The following is a 22,878-nucleotide window of genomic DNA, read 5'->3' as shown; positions in this document are numbered from 1 at the left end:
CGGCGACGAAGAACGCTTCGTATCGACGCCCTGGACTGAATTCGGCACGTCCAACAAACGGAATAGTGTTCTCTGATATATTCTCTACGTGCTGGGTATGGTCGCGTTTAGTTGGAAGCTCAGTGCATCACCACTTTCGATTTTGAGACTTGGCCGATGGACTACTAAGGATAATGCCCATCATGATATCACTGCATCAGACAGACTGAAGTCTAAAGAACAGAACAGGCAAGCACCATCTCCAAGTCCAAATATATCCCACAAGCACTTTCAACGCCTTCTCGTCAGGCACTGCCGCAGAAAAGAAACTAGTACTAACCAGTAGATCTACGATCGCTACACCAAGGTTCAACTCAAAGGTTCAAAGGTTCAACTCGAGTGACAGCACTGACAAGTGACACGAACGCTGTAAAAGTACCGGTAAATTGTTGTAGCCTGCAAGCACGGTGACCAGTGGTCACTGTCCTCAGTATGCAGACTAGCCAATGCTGGGGTTGCAGTCCTCAGTATGCAGACTAGCCAATGCTGGGGTTGCAGTCCTCAGTATGCAGACTAGCCAATGCTGGGGTTGCAGTCCTCAGTACGCAGACTAGGCAATGCTGGGGTTGGAAAAGGAACACTGACACATACTGACTGTGAGTGTAATTATGCAATTATACAATTATACATGCCTTCAGTCCAGAACTCGATACCGTAAAAGCCCGTGTACAGGCCCCCGGGCGTATAATAGCAGCCTCGATTTCCTGGGCGTATACAAGGGCACGGGCGTTACCGGGCGTATACTTGGAATAGGGATAGCAGTAAGTATTGGGTATCAGTACCTGTACATGTGTACTGGTGTTTCCGGCATACCTGGGCGTATACATGGGCATGGGCGCTATTTTGAAACAAAAGTGCTTTCTTCCCCTGACTGGGCGTGTACACGGAGGGTGGGCGTTATTTCGAGTGGGCGTATACACGGGCTTTTACGGTATGTCGGTATTGGATGACGGGAATAGTTAGATCATGGATAGCGTGTAAATGTATGGGATCAGTGGTATGGCTATCAAGTGTTCCATGCCACGGCCTGAGAGGCTGAAATAATAACGTGCAGCATAGAAAACAGTACCGATTCAAACGCTAGCAGCACAATTCCGGTTCTAAAGCAGTCAAAGTCGAAACTCAAGAAAAGCGCACTGACAGCATCGTGAAAGTTGGGTGCAATACTATACAGACCGATGGTCCACATGGGGTGTAGCAACCCATGCACTGAGGCGGTCTGATAGTACAATACATATACGGGACCTGTGGAATAAACCTGTTGAATCTGTGATGGGAGATAGGACCAAAATAAGAAGTACTACTGGCTCACACTATATTGCTATGTTGTAGCACCATGTGTGCAGGACTGCTGACCATAGCGCGATGTTTCTCCTGCCTGGACACTATGTATTAATGTTGTAATTATTACAGCATTCACCTGAATAGCACCTTTTTACACTAAAACTCAAGGCCAAAGTGGCATTGGACACTGGACGGTGTACTGGCCATGTGTAAGCCCTATCTGCAGGCTTGGCTATCAGCACTGTGATCAGTGTCTGTATGCTATGGATGGCTGATAGCCCTCACTACATCATGTATATACCTGCTGTACATACATGACTATACATGTACATGTACACACTGCTCAAGTATCTGAAGATGCTGTGCCCGCTGTATGCACCTGTATGTACGTGCACACACTGCTCAAGTATCTGAAGATGTACTGCCCGCTGTATGCACCTGTACGTACTGCTCAAGTATCTGAAGATGCACTGCCGCTACCCCGCCCACCACCTTGGTGCCATGAGCCCATCACCGAGCGCGGCGTGGAGTATGTCGACGTCAACGCCGCCTTCTCCTCGGCCGACCGCGCTTCAGCCGCCGCCGCCGTTGCAGCTGCACCAGTGCGCATGCCATTACTTCTGCCATTCGCCGGGGACTCTCTGGGTTTCTTGCCCGATGCTGCTCCGGGTGGGGGTGTTGGAGATTCGATGCCGTTGGTCGGCGTGGCGGAACCACCGCGGCCTGGCCGATGCACCCCAATCAGAACTGACATCTCTTTCTGCATGCTGCGAATCATCTTATCACGTTCCTCCAGCTGCTCCAGAAGGCGGTCGTTGAGCTCGTGAAGGCGCTGGCATTCCTGCCGCGACGCCATGAGCAGCTGCTCGTATCGTGCATGACACGCCGCCAGCGTCTCGTCGTTCTTCTTCTCGGCGTCCTTGCGTACGTTGTCAAGCAGGAGCTGTGTGTTCGTCTGGCGTACACCCTCCTCTCTCCGCAGCATCTGCAAGCGGAGGACAGAGAGAGAGAGAGAGAGAGAGAGAGAGAGAGAGAGAGAGAGAGAGAGAGAGAGAGAGAGCGAGAGAGAGAGAGAGAGAGAGAGAGAGAGAGAGAGAGAGAGAGAGAGAGAGAGAGAGAGAGAGAGAGGGAGAGAGAGAGAGAGAGAGAGAGAGAGAGAGAGAGAGAGAGAGAGAGAGAGATACTGTGGGGATGACCAGCAGCCAGGGACAACGAACCAACGACTAACTTAGTGCTAGCGTGAATGCATATTCATGTGAGGAGCGTGCTCAGTGCATGCATCCGTTGTAGTCATTGGTTATACAGGGGCGTAGGAAGCAGATTTCCTATGGTCCGGCGGATTTTTAGCTCGTGCAGGTCGCGATTGTTTAAATTTTTACTCCGCCCAGTATTATAGTATGACTACAGTAAGACCTGGTGTAAGCGACCACCTCCTCACGGTGCAAGCAAAAGCGGTCGTTAAAGCCAGGTGGTCTTTAGAATCAGGTCCCACAGTGTCTGTGTAGAGCTGTCGGTGCATGGAAAAACAGTCGTTAAGAACAGGTGGTCGCTAAAACCAGGTTTTCCTGTACTACAGTACTCACTTTGTCTTGGGGGGGGGGGGGGGGGGGGGTAGACATGGAGAAGTTGCCATACACAGGGGTGGTGAGCCCGCCTTTCGGCACCGGGAATACAGCTCGCTCGACTCTGTCTCTACTGAGTGAAGAGGGCGATTTTACTTGTATAAGGATTGACATGACAAATGTTGTGGTATCATGGAAGACTTGATGTTATACTAGTATACTCTCCTGAAGTGCACGTACAAATTCCCGTGCGGTACTCTTCAGGCACTAGCCGTCCAGCAGTTTCTTGTGGACATTCAGGAACATCAGGTGATTGGGCCTTTCCTGGCTAGTCATAGCCCAAATTTGCTAGCAATTCTTTGAGCAAAATATCGGATGCGCAAGTTGCCGGCAAGTTTTGAGCAAAATATCGAGTTTTGTTGGGCTTTTCAGAAAATCCAAGGCTTCTCAGGGACTTTCTCAACGCAATCAGTCGCCAAGGTTGAAAACAAGCACAAAAGTTGGACAAAACAGACTCATGGCCACATTTTTGTAGAAAGTTGAGCAGCAGCAGGAGCTCAATCAAAAATTCCCTCGTCATCAGCGACAATTATCGTTGAGTTTTCCTTGAAACTCATTTTTTCTCGAGCAGAACCAAAGCAAAATACCGACGGAGAAAGGAAATGCCAAGCAGAATATCGAACACTATAATTATTATATGATTTTGTGGCAAAATTGTGCTGCAAAATATCGATGTGGGCAGAGCAAATTTGGGCCACGACTATTCCTGGCGGGTTGTACTGCATAAGTAGGACTTGACCCTCCGCATGGTTGAAAACGAGCTTGCTGCTCCTTTTTTTTTTTTGGCGAATATTGGTCTGGCGGCCGCCGGACCTGTTCCTACGCCCCTGTTATATAGTCTGCATGGCCTCTTGTTATCAAGTTCCCAGCTACCGCCGCTCAGTGAAAAGCAAACTCTAGCAAGTTTGCAGCATGCACCACTAACTAAGGGTACACTGGTGCTGAATGTTGATTAAAACCATTTCCCTCTTCTAACAGGATGCCTTCACTGAGGAGAAGCAAACATGATCTGTTAGCTATGCCAGTGGCCCGACTGCACTGACGCCTTAGGTTAGAGAGCATGGGCAATGCACAGTAATACCCATGTACAGTACTATCGGGCACCCAAGAACAACGATGTGAGAACAAAAATAGATTTTTACCAGGTGCATCATGCCCCCTACCGTAAGTCTGCAAATTTTCGACCCATTCAAATTTCGGCCTCCCAGGGCTAAAACCCATTTCGGCTGCATCAAATTTTCGGCCTGTACTGCTGCCGTCTGTATACACTGTCACCCTGTACCTTGCAAAACAAAATCTCGGCCGCAACAAATTTTCGGCCAAACATGACCAGGCCGAAAATAGCTGAAAATAAATATGCGCCGAATATTTTGTTGACTTACAGACTTACAGTATGTACTAAGTACATGGTGGCGGCTCGACTATAGATATTTCTAGAACAATAAGAACGGCCTAGGCTACAACTCTGAACAATGTTCTTCCGCACACCAGACCGTACTGTAAATTACAGTTGTGTTTGCTGTTCATACCTGCAATCCACGCAGTACCGCCGAATTGGAGGCGACCAGTAGCTTCTCCTGGCGCATGACCTGCAACTCCAACTTGGACGATGATGTTTCGGTCCAGGTAGAGTGCCTTGCCGAAGGAATATCGCCCTTCTGCTTCAGCTCCTCGATGAATTTCCTCAACTCCTTGGCCACGAACAGCGCCTTGTCTCTATCAGCTTCCAATGACTTGACCTGTCGTGACATCTTCTCGACCGCTACGCGCAGCTCCACGATCTCACGGTCCACAGCCGACTGCTGTCGGCTGGAGGAGGAGGATGACTTGCGTCGCCGCTTGCCGTCCAGTAGTGATGCACTTGTCTGGCCGGTGAACACCTGAACACAAGTGACATGTCATGCACACATTACACATTACAATACTGTCGGGCGCCGAAGAACGGAGCGCCGAAGAATGACCAGGCTAGATGTTCACCAAGCACTGCATACCAACAATGTATACACAGTGACTCAACTGTGCATAGACTACATGTAATACATGAGAATAAGAACGGTCTAGGCTAGGTGGCTGAACCCCCAGTTCTTCGGCGACTGACAGTACTATATATATGTAACAATACTTGGGCAGACACACACATACATACACACATGCAATACAGAGTCTGTTCCACCGCAAAAAAGTGCCTGAAAGATGATGTCATGCTACAAAGCCGGGCTTATTCCTGTAGAAGCCGACATCAGGGCTCAGGCTTCTATTCACATCAGGCTTCTATTGAAACCAGGTGTTTCTATGCGTGTCAACACTAAAACCAAGCTTATGTGCCGACAATGTATCTTGAAAATCAGGCTTGTAATCAAAACAGGCTTCTATATGAGATAGGCGGTAATCACAGTTACAAGACACTGCGGTACATGTACCAGAGGCAGAAAGGCAGAAGCACTTGCCTGATATAGCATGGATAAGTACACGACCAGCGAAAACTCGTCGACAGACGGCGCCTTGACCTCATAGACAGCCGACTGTGTGCCCTCGTCAAACTTCTTCTGACTGGTTGCGACAAGATCCATGGCGTCCAGGAGTGCCGGCACGCTGTTCTCCTCGGCTAGGTGGATAGCCAGCTGCGTGTTTGTTAGCGTGTCCCTCTGCAGCACCACAACAAACACCAACACACAGGTATGTAACAAGGAGGACTAGGAGGACTAGAAGCTGAAGTGACATTATTAAAAACAAGGTCAAGTGATGGAAACGATGCAAAAACAATATAACTAGAAAGAAGGAAAGAGAAAAACATGTAAGAAGAAAGAATTTCCTGTGACTTCAGCTAGTCCTCCTTGTTGCCATTGTTGTGTATCGTGTCGGAGAAAGGTCTTCTGGGGTGTCGTCGAGATCTCATTGCGACCGTGACTCCTGCTTGTCTCCCTGGCTAGGTGCTGCTTGCTTTGCTTTTTGCGTAGTGTTTTTGATTATTGTTTACTATTGCGTATTGTTAGTGTTCGTTGTGATTTGGTACAGTACTTGTTACGAGATACGACACATTGTGTAGTGTGTGTTTGCAGCACGAAGAAGACTGCTCACCAGAACGGTTAGCTCAGGAGCTTGGGCTTACCTTGTGCAATCACAGTTCATCAGCTTGGACATTGCGCTTGGTCCCATGCGAATAACCGACTAGAATAGTAATTATTTCTTCGTTGCATTTTTGAATTGTGTTCTTGCTAGCTCGTTGATTTATTTAGTTGATGTGTTGATTTGTGTTTGATTACTTATTTATTTGATGCGCGATTTATGTGCGCTGATTGCGTGATGGCATGCAATTATGATCATGCTTGCGCCAGCTAGCTAGATGCCTGCGCCGCGCACTGATGTTGAATGAGTTAGTATGCGCCCCGCGCTGTTCATGCATATATGGTACATGGTGTGTAATGTTTGCCGCACACGTACACGCGTATAGGTGCCGCGCCTCGTACTGCTCATGTGCCTCGCGCCGTACTATTGCTGTCGCTTTGCCGCCAAATTTAGCTTCCGCTTTCCGAGCGCTGTACGCTCTTCTGTACGCTCATGCCAAAGTTGGACGCACGTTGTGGCTGGTCAGCGCTTTACCCCTCATGCGTTGTTCTTTTCCTTGATGCTGTGGTTTGTTTTTCTTTAGTGTTCTAGAGTTCTCTTTCCGATGTAGTTCGTATTTTTCCAGTCTCTTCTTCTCAATGTATTCTACTGTTCATTCATTATAGTCCGTAAAGAATTACGTGACCTTTTGTCTTGTGGCGTCTGTGCGATCCTGAAACTTTTGAGGTGTTAGTAGTGAACACAACATTTTGGCGACCACGCCAGGATCGAGACGCGTGAACATGGATGAGGTAGAAGCGAAGCTGATCGCAAATGGTCAAGCTTATGGCTACACTGGAGAGGCATTGCGTACTTACGTAGAGGAGCGTATCGAGAAGCACGAGGAGAAAGTGCGTGCAGACAGAGAGCGCGAAGAACGAGCAGGAAGTAGATTGGAAAGGAAAGATGACGAGCAGCTGCTTGCGAGGATTGCAGATTTGGAGCTGCAAGTCCAGCACGCACGAGAGACTCAGAGTGATGAGAGCACTTTGTTGAATACGACGAATGGCAGTTTAGCGAGCAAGAGGGCTGCCATCAAGATGCCGAAGTTCGACGGTAAGCAGACTGTTGAGACCTATCTCGAACTGTTCGAGGATGTGGCAAAGCAAAATGAGTTCAGCGACGACGAGTACCTGATCCGCTTGCGCGTGGCTGTTGCTGGCAGCAAGTTGGAAGGTGCATGCTATGGCTGCAACACCTTTGCCGAAGCGAAGCGCGAGCTGCTGATGGCGCATGGGAAGACCGCCGACAAAGCGTGGCAAGCCCTGATGGCCATACAGCAGAAAAGTGATGAGAGTTTCTACCAATTTGTGGTACGAGTGACGCGCGAGACGGAGAAGTGGGCAAAACTCGCCAGGCCTAGCCGTACCTCTAGCCGCGGACAAATCGGTGAGCTGGACGACACTGAATTGTTCGGATGTGTCGTACGTCAAGTCCTGCTAGAAGCTGTGTCGGCAGAAACTAAGGCCTTCTTGATCGAGAAGAGATGTTACACGAAGGACTTGAAGGCGTTTGCGGAGGATGGTATGGCTTACCAAACAGCCCACGGACGTAGCAAGCTGAAGCCTGCCAAGTCTAGCACCAGCGACAAACGTATACCGTTTGCGTCGGCAGAGTGTTTGACGGTCAGCGTTGATGAGGCTAACAAGAAATTGTCAGCTATGGCGTCTGAGCACCGAAACGCGTACGTCAAGGCAGAGGGACTGTGTTTCAACTGCCTGAGACCAGGACATCGAGTGATGAATTGTAAGAACAAGGGTCGTTGCAAGCACTGCAACAAGCGACACCACAGTCTACTGCACAGAGAGGACAAACAGGTAACATCCGAACCGATAGCCGAATCGAAAGTCGGTACGTATGAATGTAGTGCAAACAGCGTGCACTTGATGACCGGCGTGGCTGAGGTACAAGGACCTAGCCGAAAGGCCAGTGTACGCATATTCATCGACCCAGGTGCGCAGGCATCGTTCATCACCGCGCCACTGGTGAACTCGCTGCAACCGGCACACCTTGGATCGCAAACTGTCAGGCTGAAGGCGTTTGACGTGGAGCCGAAGTTTGAAAAGATGGACAGGTACCGTGTCACCATCAAGGGTGCAACGAAGTCCATTTCCGTCAATGCCTGGCAAAAGAAGTCGCTAGGTCTCCGATTCGATCCGCTAGCAGACAGCACAATTGCACGTTGGCAGTCACAGGGATTGCAGCTGTCTGATGACTCGACAAAGGCCGGATCAAGCGAAGTGCACATGCTGATTGGAGCTGACTACTGCAATGAGTTCCTTCTCCGCAAGGAGCAAATCAATGGAGAGACGGCCTGGCACACTGAAATAGGCTGGGTGCTGTCAGGACCGGCTAATAGTGAAACCAAGTCAGCGACCGTCAGTGTGAGTTGTATTGAACTTGACCGACTGTGGAAGATGGAAGAGGTGCCGGAAATAGCTGATACGTTACCGGACTTCCCGATAGAGCGGCAAGGCCCTCATTACCAAGTGGGATTGCTATGGCGATCTGAGAAGCGTCCGCCAGCCAACCTAAACCAAGCGATGGCAGCGGCACAATCACTGCTGAAGCAGCTACAGAGACGAGGTCAACGTCCAGCGTATGATGACGTCCTCATCACTGAGTACTTGAAGCTGGATGCCATTGAAAAGGAACCGCATCCGGAGGAAGCCGGCTACTACATGCCGCATCATGCCGTATTCCGTAGCGACGCCTCAACGACAAAGACACGGGTCGTCTTCAATGCATCCGCCGCCTGCACCGGAGCACCATCCCTAAACGACATGGTCGATCCCGGGCCATCACTCCTACCGGATCTCACTGGTATCCTCCTCAGGTTCCGTGAGTATGAATGTGCTGTACAAGCCGATATTCGCAAGGCTTTTTTTATGATCGGAATGCGTGAAGAAGATAGGCCATATCTGCGTTTTGTTTGGCCTGAGATAGGTAGCGAAGAAATGTGTATCTGGCGTTTAAAGAAGCTGCCTTTTGGAGTGAATTGTTCTCCTTTCATACTTAGTGCTGTGCTGCGCTTTCATTTCGATAGTGCCTTCGAGTCTGCTTCTGCTGCTGAGCGTGATATCATAGAGCTGCTGCTGCGTAGTTTTTATGTTGATGATTGCGTTTCTAGCTTGCCATGCTGTGCGGATGCTGAAAAGCTGCAGGAGTATAGCGTTAATGTTTTGCAGGGAGCAGGCATGGAGTTGCGGAAGTGGCGAGGGAACACGATGACCTCAGACCCCGAGGCTGGTTCCAAGGCACTGGGTATTGTGTGGAACACCGAGTCAGATTGTATTTCGGTGGCTGCGCTCGGTGATGTTGAGTGTCCCAAGGAAGTGTCTGGTTGGTCTCGTCGTGCGTTGTTGCGTTGTGTTGCCGCTGTGTTCGATCCGCTAGGTTGGGCGTCACCCGCAGTTGTGCCAGGCAAGATGATGTTGCAAGAGAGTTGGAAGCTCGGCGGTGGTTGGGATGACCCATTCCCTATTGATTTGGCTGTCCGATGTGCTTCATGGTGGGGAGAGCTCGCAGCGCTTTCTTCCGTTAAAATCCCCAGATGGATCGGGTGTACTCCAGATGCTCCAGTCACTTTGCATGTATTCTCCGATGCATCCGAGAAGGGCTATGGCTGTTGTTTCTATGTTGTGTCCGGTTTGACGTCTTCTTTGTTGTGTGCGAAGGCGAAGGTTGCACCTGTTGTACGTCCCACTCTTGCGCGTCTGGAATTGTCGGCTGTGTGTCTTGGCGTGAAGATGTTGTCCTTTGTCGTCAATGAATTGAGAGTGCCAATTGAAAGGATTGTGGGGTGGACAGACAGCCTAACCACATGGCACTGGATCTCAAAGCCGTCGTATCACTGGAAGACGTATGTTGCTAATCGAGTTGCTGCAGTGCAAGAAGTTTCGCAGAAGCTGCAAGTAGAATGGCGTCACTGTCCAGGAGTTAGCAACCCTGCAGATCTTGTCTCACGTGGTGTCCCAGTGTGTGACTTGCAGAAGGAGATGTGGCTGCATGGTCCGTCATGGTTGAGCGATGAGTCTCAGTGGCCACCAGTCATCTCGTTTCAGAGCACCAATGAGTCCGTCACCGAAGCACGCGTGTCGGCTGTGGAGGTTGACACTCCAGTTGTTTGGCCGTGGGAGAAGTTCTCCAAGTGGCAACGAGCTCGCGGTTTGGTCGCAAGTATGCTGTCATGGCGACACAAGGGTGTTTCGCGTGCAGAATTGATTCCATCTGCTGAGTCTGTGATGTTTCGCGCCATCCAAGAGCAATGCTTCCCCAAGGAGTTGTCCCAGTTGCGGAGCAAGGAGCCACTGAAGAAGGGTTCGAAGCTGTTTAAGTTGTCTCCGTTTCTGGATGAAGCTGGTTTGCTCAGAGTTCGTGGTCGTCTGCAGGAGAGCGATCTGTCCTACGAGGTTCAGCATCCGATCATCCTGGGCAGATGTCATCTAAGTGAGTTGTTTCTGCGTGATGCTCACCTTCAGCGAATGCACCAGGGTGTAGAGAGCGTGCTTGCGTTTCTACAACAGCAGTTCTGGATTCTCGGAGCTCGTCGGTTTCTTCGTAGCGTGTCGGAGAAGTGCATTGTTTGCCGCAGATTTCGCGCACAGACTGCTGCTGAGGAGATGCCGCCGTTGCCCTCAGACAGGGTGAAGCACCACCAGCCATTCGGTCTCACAGGTATTGATTATGCAGGTCCGTTGTACGTGCGCAGTTCATCAAATGTTCAGAAAGTGTGGGTCGCACTCTTCGTGTGCGGTACTACTCGCGCAGTGCACCTAGAGCTCGTGGATAGCCTGTCGACAGAGGTGTTCCTGCTAGCATTGCGTCGTTTCATCGCCCGTCGTGGGAAGCCGCTGCGTATACGTTCAGATAATGCTACGACGTTCAAGTCCGCAGCAGGAAAGGTGGCAATCCCGTGGTTCTTCAATCCGCCATCTGCCCCGTGGCATGGAGGGTTCTATGAGCGTCTGGTGGCATGTGTGAAAGCTCCCTTGAAGAAGGTTCTCGGTCGAGCGTCATTGAGTCGAGACGAGCTGTTCACTGTCTTGACGGAGATCGAGAGAGTCGTCAACTCTCGACCCCTCACTCCGGTTTCTACGGATGTAGCTGACGAGTCGCCGCTGACTCCAGCCATGATGTTGGGAGACATCTTTGCAACCGGTATTGCCTCGTCTGACAGACCACTCGATCCACGGCAGTTGTCCGCTCGAGTCAAGTATGTCCACACCGTCTACGAGCACCTCAACCAGCGTTGGTCGTCTGAGTATCTCATTCGTCTCAGTGAGTATCATCGGTCGAAGTCAACTCCGATTGTCGTGAACGACGCTGTGTTTATTGCCGACGACAACCGGAAGCGGCAATCATGGCGCTTGGGTAGGGTCGCAGAGCTGTATCCTGGAAGAGATGGCAAGTGCAGGGTGGCCAAAGTCCAAGTTGGCCAATCGTCCATGCTACGGCCCATTCAACGCTTGGTTCCGTTGGAAGTAGCGAAGGAGCATGTTGAGCCGCCTGCTGTGGACGCTGAGCCGCAGCCGCAGACACCCGCGAGCGCTGATCCAGTCAACGTCGTCGATGATGTTGAAATACCTTCGACGACCGTTGAACCGCAAGTTACGCGTCGATCTCGTCGTACCGTTCGACCACCACCTCGTCTTGATTTGTGATCAGTGTGGTTGAAGCCCTTTGGTGGGGAGAATGTTGTGTATCGTGTCGGAGAAAGGTCTTCTGGGGTGTCGTCGAGATCTCATTGCGACCGTGACTCCTGCTTGTCTCCCTGGCTAGGTGCTGCTTGCTTTGCTTTTTGCGTAGTGTTTTTGATTATTGTTTACTATTGCGTATTGTTAGTGTTCGTTGTGATTTGGTACAGTACTTGTTACGAGATACGACACATTGTGTAGTGTGTGTTTGCAGCACGAAGAAGACTGCTCACCAGAACGGTTAGCTCAGGAGCTTGGGCTTACCTTGTGCAATCACAGTTCATCAGCTTGGACATTGCGCTTGGTCCCATGCGAATAACCGACTAGAATAGTAATTATTTCTTCGTTGCATTTTTGAATTGTGTTCTTGCTAGCTCGTTGATTTATTTAGTTGATGTGTTGATTTGTGTTTGATTACTTATTTATTTGATGCGCGATTTATGTGCGCTGATTGCGTGATGGCATGCAATTATGATCATGCTTGCGCCAGCTAGCTAGATGCCTGCGCCGCGCACTGATGTTGAATGAGTTAGTATGCGCCCCGCGCTGTTCATGCATATATGGTACATGGTGTGTAATGTTTGCCGCACACGTACACGCGTATAGGTGCCGCGCCTCGTACTGCTCATGTGCCTCGCGCCGTACTATTGCTGTCGCTTTGCCGCCAAATTTAGCTTCCGCTTTCCGAGCGCTGTACGCTCTTCTGTACGCTCATGCCAAAGTTGGACGCACGTTGTGGCTGGTCAGCGCTTTACCCCTCATGCGTTGTTCTTTTCCTTGATGCTGTGGTTTGTTTTTCTTTAGTGTTCTAGAGTTCTCTTTCCGATGTAGTTCGTATTTTTCCAGTCTCTTCTTCTCAATGTATTCTACTGTTCATTCATTATAGTCCGTAAAGAATTACGTGACCTTTTGTCTTGTGGCGTCTGTGCGATCCTGAAACTTTTGAGGTGTTAGTAGTGAACACAACAGCCATGTTATTGTTGTTTCCTCGCCGATCACTTAGACAAATATCACCACTCTGTAATGGGCTGTAGAAACATGCACATACCCGATCCAGTAAATCCAAGTTTAGCTTCCCGGGTAGATAGCGGGCAACCAGTGCACAAAGCGTCATGCCATCCTGGAAGCTGAAAAGAATGAATCATCCGAACAAAACGCACACCAGAAGAAAAGGTACAGAGCTGCTCAATGAAATCCAGCCGCGTCCCTCAAGTACGCGCCGGGCGTTGCGCGGCCCCAGACCTGCGAACACTGGTCTGAAAAAAGGAGCAAGGCGCAAACTTGAGTGCCGTGACTGGATTTCGTGTGAGCAGGACTGTGGATGACAGTACAACACTCGCACATCCTGACACAATTAAGCTGCTGGCCACGTTAACAGGTGATGCACCGCGGAGCGACAACACGAACAGCGGCCTGCATTGCGTACGGCACAGCACGAAACCTTTAGTTGAGATGCGCTGGCAAAGCAGCGGCGCAGACATGCGTTAGCTCAAGCCAAGCCACACTGTATATCTACACACACTGTATATCTACACACACTGTATATCTACACACACTGTATATCTACACACACTGTGTATCTACACACACTGTATATCTAGCACCCACAAGCGAATCTGCAGACTAACGCTATACTTCGCACCCATAGCGTATTCGTCAACACACGCTATACTTACTTCAAAGAATATATTTTACTTAAGAGTCCATGCGCGGATCGGCTCGTTCACCACCATGGTACCACGGATCTTGCAGAAACCGGCCTGTGGTTTGATCATGGAGTGCACACCAAACTGTCTAGTACATGTAGTGTCACTGTGTCACGTCATACAGCAGCCGCAGCAGCAGCAATGGCGGTGGCACTTACCTGTTCTTGATGTTGGTGACTTTGACAAATGTGTGCTGTGCTACGGAGGACTTGACCCACTCCAGCAGGAACTGCTTGGCGTGCACTGGGGAACTGCCGCCTGTGAAACACACACACGCATATACACACCCGTATACACACACAGATGCGTGCCACACACACACACACACACACACACACACACACACACACACACACGCACACACACACACACACACACATCTTGGATCCTGGACGGCCATTGCTAGTGCGATGATAGCGTGCGAGCTGAGCAATATGGGGAGTGCCACTTCAAGTCGCCCGCTCAGCAAAATGCTCGTCCACGCATGCATTGAACCCCTGCGGACAGCCGGGCAACAGTATGTACTTGTTGTGTGATTGGAGGACACAAAAGCATCCCCATTGCCAGGCTACGAAGTCTGCGCAGCTGGGAAAGCATTTCGGATTTGATGGTCTTTTACCGACCTGGTCACTTTTAATCTGGTCTGACTACACTCTCTACGGTCAGGTACAGGACCTACACAACCAACGGCCATAGCAGTAGAACGTATGCAATACCGACTACAGCAGTAGAGCGTACTCAATACCCGGCCACAGCAGTAAAACGTCCACAATACCGACCACAGCACAGCAAGACCTGTCAAGGCGACCACCTGTCCTGCAAACGTGGGTCACCTGATCCTGGCAGCACTAGACCGACTGTACATGCACACTTACCAATACAAAGCTCAAAGCGAGTGATGAGTGCATAGATGATCGCCTGTATTGTTGGCAAATAGCCACGCTCCACCTCTGCACAATCACACAGTACAAGCACACAGATATCATGCACTGAAAACAGTGATATTTCAAACAGTGTTCGTGTTTGATATCCCGCTAGTCACTATCTTCACCGAGATCCTATGTCCGGCACGTTTGAACAAGGGCAAGTAAACAGTTAGCGTCGAGCCCACAACCTCACGGTTGGAAGGGAAACACGCCAATACAGACATAATGGCAGGAGTGCAGGCAAGCTACAGGAGACAAGGGTAAGAATGAGTGTGGCATGGTAAATACTAGGACTGCTTGTAGGGCACAACAAGTCAATAACACAGCGGGCTGAGGATGGCAGCGGTGGTGCAGAGTACAGGGGCTAAGGACAAGAATTAAGCGGCACGTGTAGAGCATGGTGAATACTGCAGTACCCCTTGGACCTAAATCCATCACCGCTCCTGCACTTTCCTACCCCCCTTTCCTCCCTCACACCTCTCCCCCTCCCCGTTCCCTACCTCTATCCCATAGCAAACGTGCCGCACCCAAGCAGCAGCTTACCATCTCCATCCCAGCCTAGTGTGTTGATACCAGCCCGCTCGCTCATGAACGACAGTGCCGTTAGAATGTTGTTCATACGCTCACCACTGCAGTCGAAAAGCGCATACATGTACACACAAGCATGCAAGAGTACGTGTACGCATGCATGCGTGCGTGCACACACACACACACACACACACACACACACACACACACACACACACACATACATACATACACACAAACGATTGTACGAACGCTGAGTGGCTAGAACTTCGGAATAGAACTATTCTATTATACAGAGACTAACTGCGAGAATGGAGACGCACAATTCCATGCTTTGAGCGCTAACACACACACACACACACACACACACACACACACACACACACACACACACACACACACACCTGCATAACAGGAGCAGATGCCGCTTAAATGATATGGCTGACAAGAAGATGCAGCAAAACCAACTTTAACTGAATGCACTTGGTGCAGCGGAAACTGCCCCGGACAGGATTCCGCTTGATCCAGGGATGCACGTTCCATCCACCCAGCACTTTGGGCCAGGAAAATTTGTCTGGTCAAATACAGGATTCCGCTTGGTACTTGGTCTGGCAAGCACAGGTTCTACGGTAGTACCATGTGCAACCAGGACCGACGAAGACCATTCCATCATTACCCCCCCCCCCCCCCCCAAGAGGAGTGTCAGATCACTGACTGGCAGCTACCACAGCGGCACCAACTCCATTAGACAGCATAGGAAACATACCGCAACTGGCAGGTCTCCTTGTACTCCAATGCCACCCCGGACAGGACTTCCAGCAGAGCGCAGAGGTTGACTCCATCTCTGCAACGGTGATGCAGGCATATCGGCATGGATGTGCACGTACATACGCAATCACACACATACAGACACACACACACACACACACACACACACACACACATGTCCAGCATGCACAGACACACACACACACACACACACACACACACACACACACACACACACACACACACACACACACACAGACACACATGCACATGCACATGCACACACACGCACACAAACAAACACACACACACACACACACATGTCCAGCATGCACAGACACATATACACACATACACACACATTTGGATAAGCATACACACATTATTGGCATGACGTGCCGCCATGCAGCTCCTTGGATAGTCCTCTGCCATGAGGCGTTGCTGCATTTATCAAGTAAAATGTGCACGTCTCTGCTACAACTGGCTATACAATTTGTATCTTGTGAGTGAAAAGGACTTGATCAAATTTGAGATGGAGTTGATTGGCTGTGGTATTACAAGCACACTGGTGCACGCGAAGTGAGTGCAACTGCACCGTCATCTTGCCTGAGTATGGCGGGCAGACAGTAGTGCACAATACTCCAGGTGATCACAAACCAGAGTGAAGACCTCCCCCGTGCCCAAAGAGTTTATTGTATTCCAATTGACAGCTGGGGGGATGGCCAAAGACCTTGAAATAGCCAATACGTGGCTCGTTTACAGTGCAGACATGTGATTAGAGACGTACAAGTGCCATGCCATGATCTCCACTTTAATGAAGAACTTCACACGAAGTGTGAACGTCAGCTGGACTCCCTTGGACAGTTTATTAGCATCTGTCCAGTATGCACGCCCGTGATCTCGGCAGCGGCTTGGTGATGTCCCTGTCATGGCTTAAGTGCAAGTGATTACCCTGTATCTAGTCAGGTGAATTAGCTGGGGGGTCAGGTGAGTAGGTCCCAGCCGATCAGCAGTACAGTCATTTCGCCGAATCTAAGTCACACACCTTTTTATCGCCGGGCTTAACTTAAACGCCAAATAATCTGAACCGTCCACCTCTCCACACTGCGCTCTTGGCCCGCATTCACAACAACACTCCATGGCGAGGAAGTTGGTTCTTTCGCTCATTAAGAGCTCCTCAGTGGAGGTAGATAAAAGGCAAAAGACTTAAAATCGAGTGTGACATCCTACCTACGTGATTCTATTGAAGCAATTCGGCTCAAACGGCGGCTGTCGTGCGACTTATAATCGAGTGCGACATATACTGTAAAACATGTAACTTTCGGTGTAACTTTTATTTCGGTGATTTCGGTAGAGAAACCAGGCACCTAAATTTAAATTACACCTAAAAGGCACTAGAGTATGCACTGTATGTGAAGGGAACGCTGGTCACCTAATTCTACATTACACCGGAAACCTGGCACGTCTCTGGCACCAACACTTGTTTTAATGCACCTAAAATTACTTTTTTTTACAGCAATCGGGGAAATACGGTACACAAAACTGCTGTGCAGTAGCTTTTCAGTCAGCAGTCAGGTATAGGAACACCAGCCGTTCATAAAGCAACGGGAAGTGATGGTAGCCTTGGCAACGTGGCATCACTCATCAGATCTCACACAGTGTCGTGTGTGTGTGGGGAGGGGGGGGGGGGGAGGTAGCAGGAAAACTAATGCACTGGGCAGAAACATCAATTGTTTGCTTGCGTTATCCCTGGCTGCCGCTTGTGTTGTAGAGATAATGCCATGACCCACGTCATGGCATGGTGTTGTAGTGTAGATAAGCTATTACTGACGGAACCAGTGAGGTCTCAACTATAATGTAACATGTCATGGGAGCGATTAAGAGAGCTTTTCACTTCCAGAGTTCTCAAGTAGTGGCACATGGCTGGCAAGAATGCCACACAGATGACTGACCTGCCATGCATGCATGTCTGGAGACGGCTTGCGGGCAACACTGCATTGTAGTCATGAATAGCACCTCTGTGCTTGCCTGATTCGGATACCAGTCTACATAATCATGGTAGTGAGAGGTGTCAGTGTCACCTTGCCTAGCCTGTATCACAGTGTATCATTATACTGTATGCTCTCTTTTGTATTGACTGCTGTCAATGCACTATCATCAGTAATATCCAAAACACCATGACTTTATCGACTCGTACAAAGCGCCACAGAGAATAGGAAGAAGATTACGACAATCATACAGTGCACAGTCAGTCATGTACTACTGGGAAATCACCATTTCCGAATCTACTTCTATACAGTCATTGTACTTCTTTCGATTGTAATAGTGTAGTCGCTTTGAATTTTTCACCTCCACTGCACTACAACTTACAAGTACTAGTGCCTACGCAACATGATTGTTACGTGTGTGCGTGGTACTTAGCCCAAGGTACTACTGAGTCTGTACCATGTGCACGGTGACGCCGTGCATCACTCACTCACATGCCTGTTTATTTTATCACCACACACACACATAATAATAATTGTTGCTCAACAGCAAGTAAGTAATTTTAGTTTGTGTCGTGTCGCAAGGCTTGCAAGCAACCAAATCAGGCAAACGCCTCGGAACAAGTACACGTGAATCCCGTCCTACCATCATGATCATTACACACACTGCAGAGTGCACTGGCTGCAGCACGGCAACATCGTCATTGTGGATTCTCAAGGCTCGACTCACCGAAAATCCTCCTGCAGCGACGAGACGTGCTTGCTACACTGCTTGAGCTTGTAGTTCACCCAGCGCAGGAATGTCTGCGACACGCAACCATTGCCGCAGTCACACATGATAAAGACAAATTTCAGTGAAACTGAAGTGCATGAACTGATGAAGTACATTCCCGGACAGCAAGAAATTTTCCAGCTAGCGGAAATCTTCATAAGCTGGTTCGGTAGCTGCGCTAACCTTGCATTGCACGGTGTCGGGGTATGTGAACCAGCTGCTCGGCAGCGCGCTGCTTCCTCTTTCTTCCATCAGGACAGGTGCGCTTACTCGCGCTCGCACGCTACCACGGTTCGGTCGCCTCGCTCCCGCTCAAGTCAGACAAATGAACTGACGGCGTAGCTAGCTAGCAACGTCGTTCGATTTTCTCACTCGACCTCAACACATCCCCTGACAGCGCCCAAGACGTAACACACATGTGGAGTTGACAGAACTACAAAACTGAGTTAGCACGTCTACTACTACTCACATGTGGAAAAGAATGAGAATGATTTCAATCACGGGACGAACAAGCTGTCGCGAATCTTGAAAATGACAAGAACGTCTCACTGTTGTACTTGTACTTTTTACTAGTCATCATGGTATGCAGCCTTTTTATAGCGGATGGTTTTAGTCACGTAGTCTGAAGATCTACTATGTACACGTTTGCAGCTCCTTCGGACCGATCGGCGCTTCGTTTTTTCGTCATTCGACTGTTTCGAAGTGTCCGCGACTGTCCGTGCGACGATATTGAGTGATCATACTTTCATAGCTAGATTTCGGACAGCACTGTTATGTACTCAATAAACTAACTACCGGTACAATGTAACTTACTCAGTGTACTTGTACTTAGTTGTAGTCACTGAACTAGTCGTCATCCCTCAATGTATCTACTAAATGACTGACTGAGTAGACTACGAGGCCAACAGTAAATAAAAGCAGAGTGAAAGACTGAGCTTGAGGTGAAGCCGAGAGGTCTTTTCACTGTTTTCAGAGGTTTTATAATGACCTAGTAGTAGTAGGGTCCAGCGGATAATGCTCCGAAAATGTTCGTATAATCATTTATAAATGCTAACCACAATGCTCCGAAACTACCGTCATAATCAGGGAGTCGTATAGACCCGGGAGGCGACACGCGCATCACTTGTGCACAACCATGATTGACTCAACGATTCAAAATATTACGACCTGCTCGGTGTGGGACAAGTCCGTACATAGGTCAGAGCGCGCGGGAAATCCGTACATAGCGAGAAATCGTCGTCTTCGTCCTTTCGCCGAACAATCATAGTGTGGTCAGACTTTCGATCTCCATTGCCGAAATACAGCCATCTGTGGCCATCGCTGAGGAGTTCACTAATAAAGGGTCTTGTTCACTGGCTTTGCACTGCCACTCGAACTCTGAGGCACTTTGACCACCTAAGATGAGGTAATCCTTTCTTTACAAATTGCCTCAATATTTTCTCACCTTTAGGGCAATGAAGTAATTTTTTTCCTTGTGACTAACTTCGACAGACCAAGTTGCCCTGTCCCAGTGATCTACAATACTTATATTGCACATTTGTGAAATATTGGACCTATCCAGATAAACGAAATGACTTATATTCGAAATTACATTTTCCGAAGTTTTCCTTCACAAATAGTCCCAATTTGTTCTCACCTTTAGGGCAATGAAGTAAGTTTTTTCCTTGTGACTAACTTCGACAGACCAAGTTGCCCTGTCCCAGTGATCTACAATACTTATATTGCACGTTTGTGAAATATTGGACCTATCCAGATAAACGAAATGACTTTTATTCGAAATTACATTTTCCAAAGTTTTCCTTCACAAATAGTCCATATTTGTTCTCACCTTTAGGGCAATGAAGTCAATTTTCTTCAGGACTAACATCGGCTAACAAAGTGGCGCTGTCCCAGTGATCTACAATACTTATAATCATTGCACATGTGAAATATTGGGAGTCACAGAGTGAGGAAATGGCCTAAATTGAAACTTGAACTGTTCTGCCAAGTTTTATGCAGTGAACGCAGGACTGAGAGCCCGCAAGAGCCATCCCGGAAGATCTTGTGCGCCACCAACCGAACCTTCGGTGAATGTTCACAAGGTTAGAAGCTCGCACAGATAGCACACATTGGATGCTAGTAGTAATACAATGCACTCAGGAATGTGTGCAAATACAACAGAATTAATTCCAAATAAAGTCAACAATAGCTGCCTCAACACAGTGCTATCAACCTTCCGTATTTATTTGTACGGAAAATCACTACTTCGTCCGCGCTATGAATTTTGAGAAAAATGTACGGAAAATTGAACGGGATTGATCAGTATGTATAAGCATTGCAAGTGCAAGCTGAGCGATGAAAAGAAGAGAACCGAGTGGAAAGAAAACGCTGCAGTGGAGAGTCCTTAGAAAAGACTGAAAAAATAACATTAATATCGCTGCACAAGATCATCCTTATAAGTTATAACGTCAGCTGATCGTACTGTGGTTGATTCATACGGCGGTAAATACACACCTGCCCACACACGCTCTCTAAACTGAAAAGTTATTCTGGCACAGAGCTCTCCTTCCTGCCACCACCACCATCATCAGTTCGCGCCTGGCGCCTAGTCGATGCAGGGTGAGTGGTGTCCGACATAGCAGGCTGGTACATCAGGTAGCGTATGGCGCATAGAAGATGACACAGCAACAACATAGCTTGATTGCGACGTACCTTTCGTCCCGGCTGGACTCATCAGGCAATCTTCTTCTTAGATGCCTTCACAAGGAGCTTGACTCGGGAGAATGAAGTTGAAGACTCCACTGCAACTGCACTTATGGTTGGTTCATATGGTGGTAAATAAACACCTGGCAATATGGGGGTAAATACACGCCTGCCCAGACACGCTCTCCAAACTCCAAAGTTATTCTGGCACAGAGCTCTCCTTCTCACCACCACCACCACCACCATCAGTTCGCGCCTGGCGCCTAGTCGATGCATGGCTAGCGGTATCCGACATAGCAGGCTGGCACATAGAAGATGGCAACGACATAGCTTGATTGCGACGTACATTTCGTTCTCTCGGTTGTGCTGTAGCCTGAAAAAGGAAATAAGTCAATGCATCCACATGACACAGACAAGTAATTACTGTTACAAATAATGCATACTGCTTGATAACAGAGAAAGAAAGTCCGTGGTCACACAAGTTTTTGGTCGTCCCTGAAACGAAGATCGTTCCAGGGGGGGGGGGGGGGGGGGGAGCTAAAATCTCAGTCGACTGACGCTATGCATACACATGTACATGCATGCGATTTTCGTCGTCCATTCATTTCGGAGGGTGGAGAGGGGGTCCGAGTACAAAATGAATGATGTTTTTTTCAGGGATGACTAATCACTTTTGCGATGACCCCTTATTGCATCAATTTATCATCTGAACTGCGCAATTGAGTCCCACTTTTATTATGTTGGGTCCAGATTTCAAGACTCGTGAAGTTCGAGGCGAAAAGCAGGCCGATGAAGGGACGCCAGTAGTTCAGTCTAGTCCGGTGTCATGGAGAGGGACCGATGAACCGGCAACAAGAGAATTCAATACGCATGCTACTCTACAGTTCATTGCTGGGGAAGACTACTCAAGGCCACGTCACTCCAGCAATTCAATGTACAAATCAGCAGCAACACTTGCAAACATATTCCTACCAGCTGACCAGCAAGTTACCAGCCATCAGCTCTTCAAATAATTCCAACTTAACAAAGAGAGGAGATGGACAGATCGGAAAGCATCGTGGCAAGCTCAGGACAACACACGTCCGGCCCTATGTAACAACAGTGGAAAGTGCGTGCCATGGCATATTTTCGAAGGCATCTCAAGAACCAGCTAATGAGGACTGGGAGTCCATTTGCATCGTCTGATCAGCTGCTACAAGTGCCGTGAGCCAACGGCAAACACGTTTGACAGAGACTACTACCTCTACTGAATGCAACTTTGGCATGGCAGAGATCTACAAGCACGTTATCTTATCTATCAATAGAGTTGTATCCTCGTATGACTATGTGAAGTGTGAGGGCGTACTGTACTGCAGACGCGGCTACGACCTGGTTGGAAATGTACGCAACAGTTCCCACCCTCTTGACCAGAGATCGCACACACCCTAGGGTTTTGATGGGTTTGTACGACTCCCAGCTCTTGACTTTTGTTGGGTGTACGAGACACATGCACAGTTTCCGTAGGGCGAGTACTTTTTCATGTAGTACTGAATGCGGCAAGCAGGACTCGCCCATCCGCCCCTCCCCAAATGGATCTACTCGAATGGTTGCGGAGGTAGGGGTGCTCTGGCGGGATTTTACGACATACACAAGCGCGCACACACGCACACAATATACACACGCACGCACACACATACACACGAACGCACGCTATGTCGCACGTCTTGGGCATGGCTTCGTGAATACAAATAATAATTTAATGTTATAATTTATAGTATCCAAATGT

General features: G+C 49.0%; 1 protein-coding gene across 2 annotated transcripts; it reads right to left on the bottom strand.

The window, feature by feature from the left end:
• Positions 1-599: 599 nt before the first annotated feature.
• LOC135817185 (alpha-actinin-4-like) lies at positions 600-18,983 on the bottom strand. Of its 2 annotated transcripts, XM_065330314.1 has the most exons (10): positions 18,615-18,983; positions 18,390-18,463; positions 15,673-15,750; positions 14,922-15,007; positions 14,328-14,402; positions 13,611-13,710; positions 12,795-12,873; positions 5,393-5,590; positions 4,475-4,825; positions 600-2,308 (listed from the first exon to the last, which is right to left on the bottom strand). In XM_065330314.1, exons 1-10 carry the CDS (start codon positions 18,681-18,683, stop codon positions 1,775-1,777), a joined length of 1,644 nt encoding a protein of 547 aa, XP_065186386.1. In that variant the 5' UTR covers positions 18,684-18,983; the 3' UTR covers positions 600-1,774. The 2 variants fall into 2 exon arrangements, with proteins under 2 accessions (XP_065186386.1, XP_065186385.1); XM_065330313.1 differs by lacking the exon at positions 18,615-18,983 and having other exon boundaries at positions 18,390-18,594.
• Positions 18,984-22,878: the final 3,895 nt, after the last annotated feature.

Source organism: Sycon ciliatum, chromosome 5 (genome assembly GCF_964019385.1).
Source record: "Sycon ciliatum chromosome 5, ocSycCili1.1, whole genome shotgun sequence".
Lineage (NCBI taxonomy): Eukaryota > Metazoa > Porifera > Calcarea > Leucosolenida > Sycettidae > Sycon > Sycon ciliatum.
The sequence above is the reverse complement of the archived record's forward strand: the minus strand, read 5'-3'. Positions and strand labels throughout refer to the sequence as shown.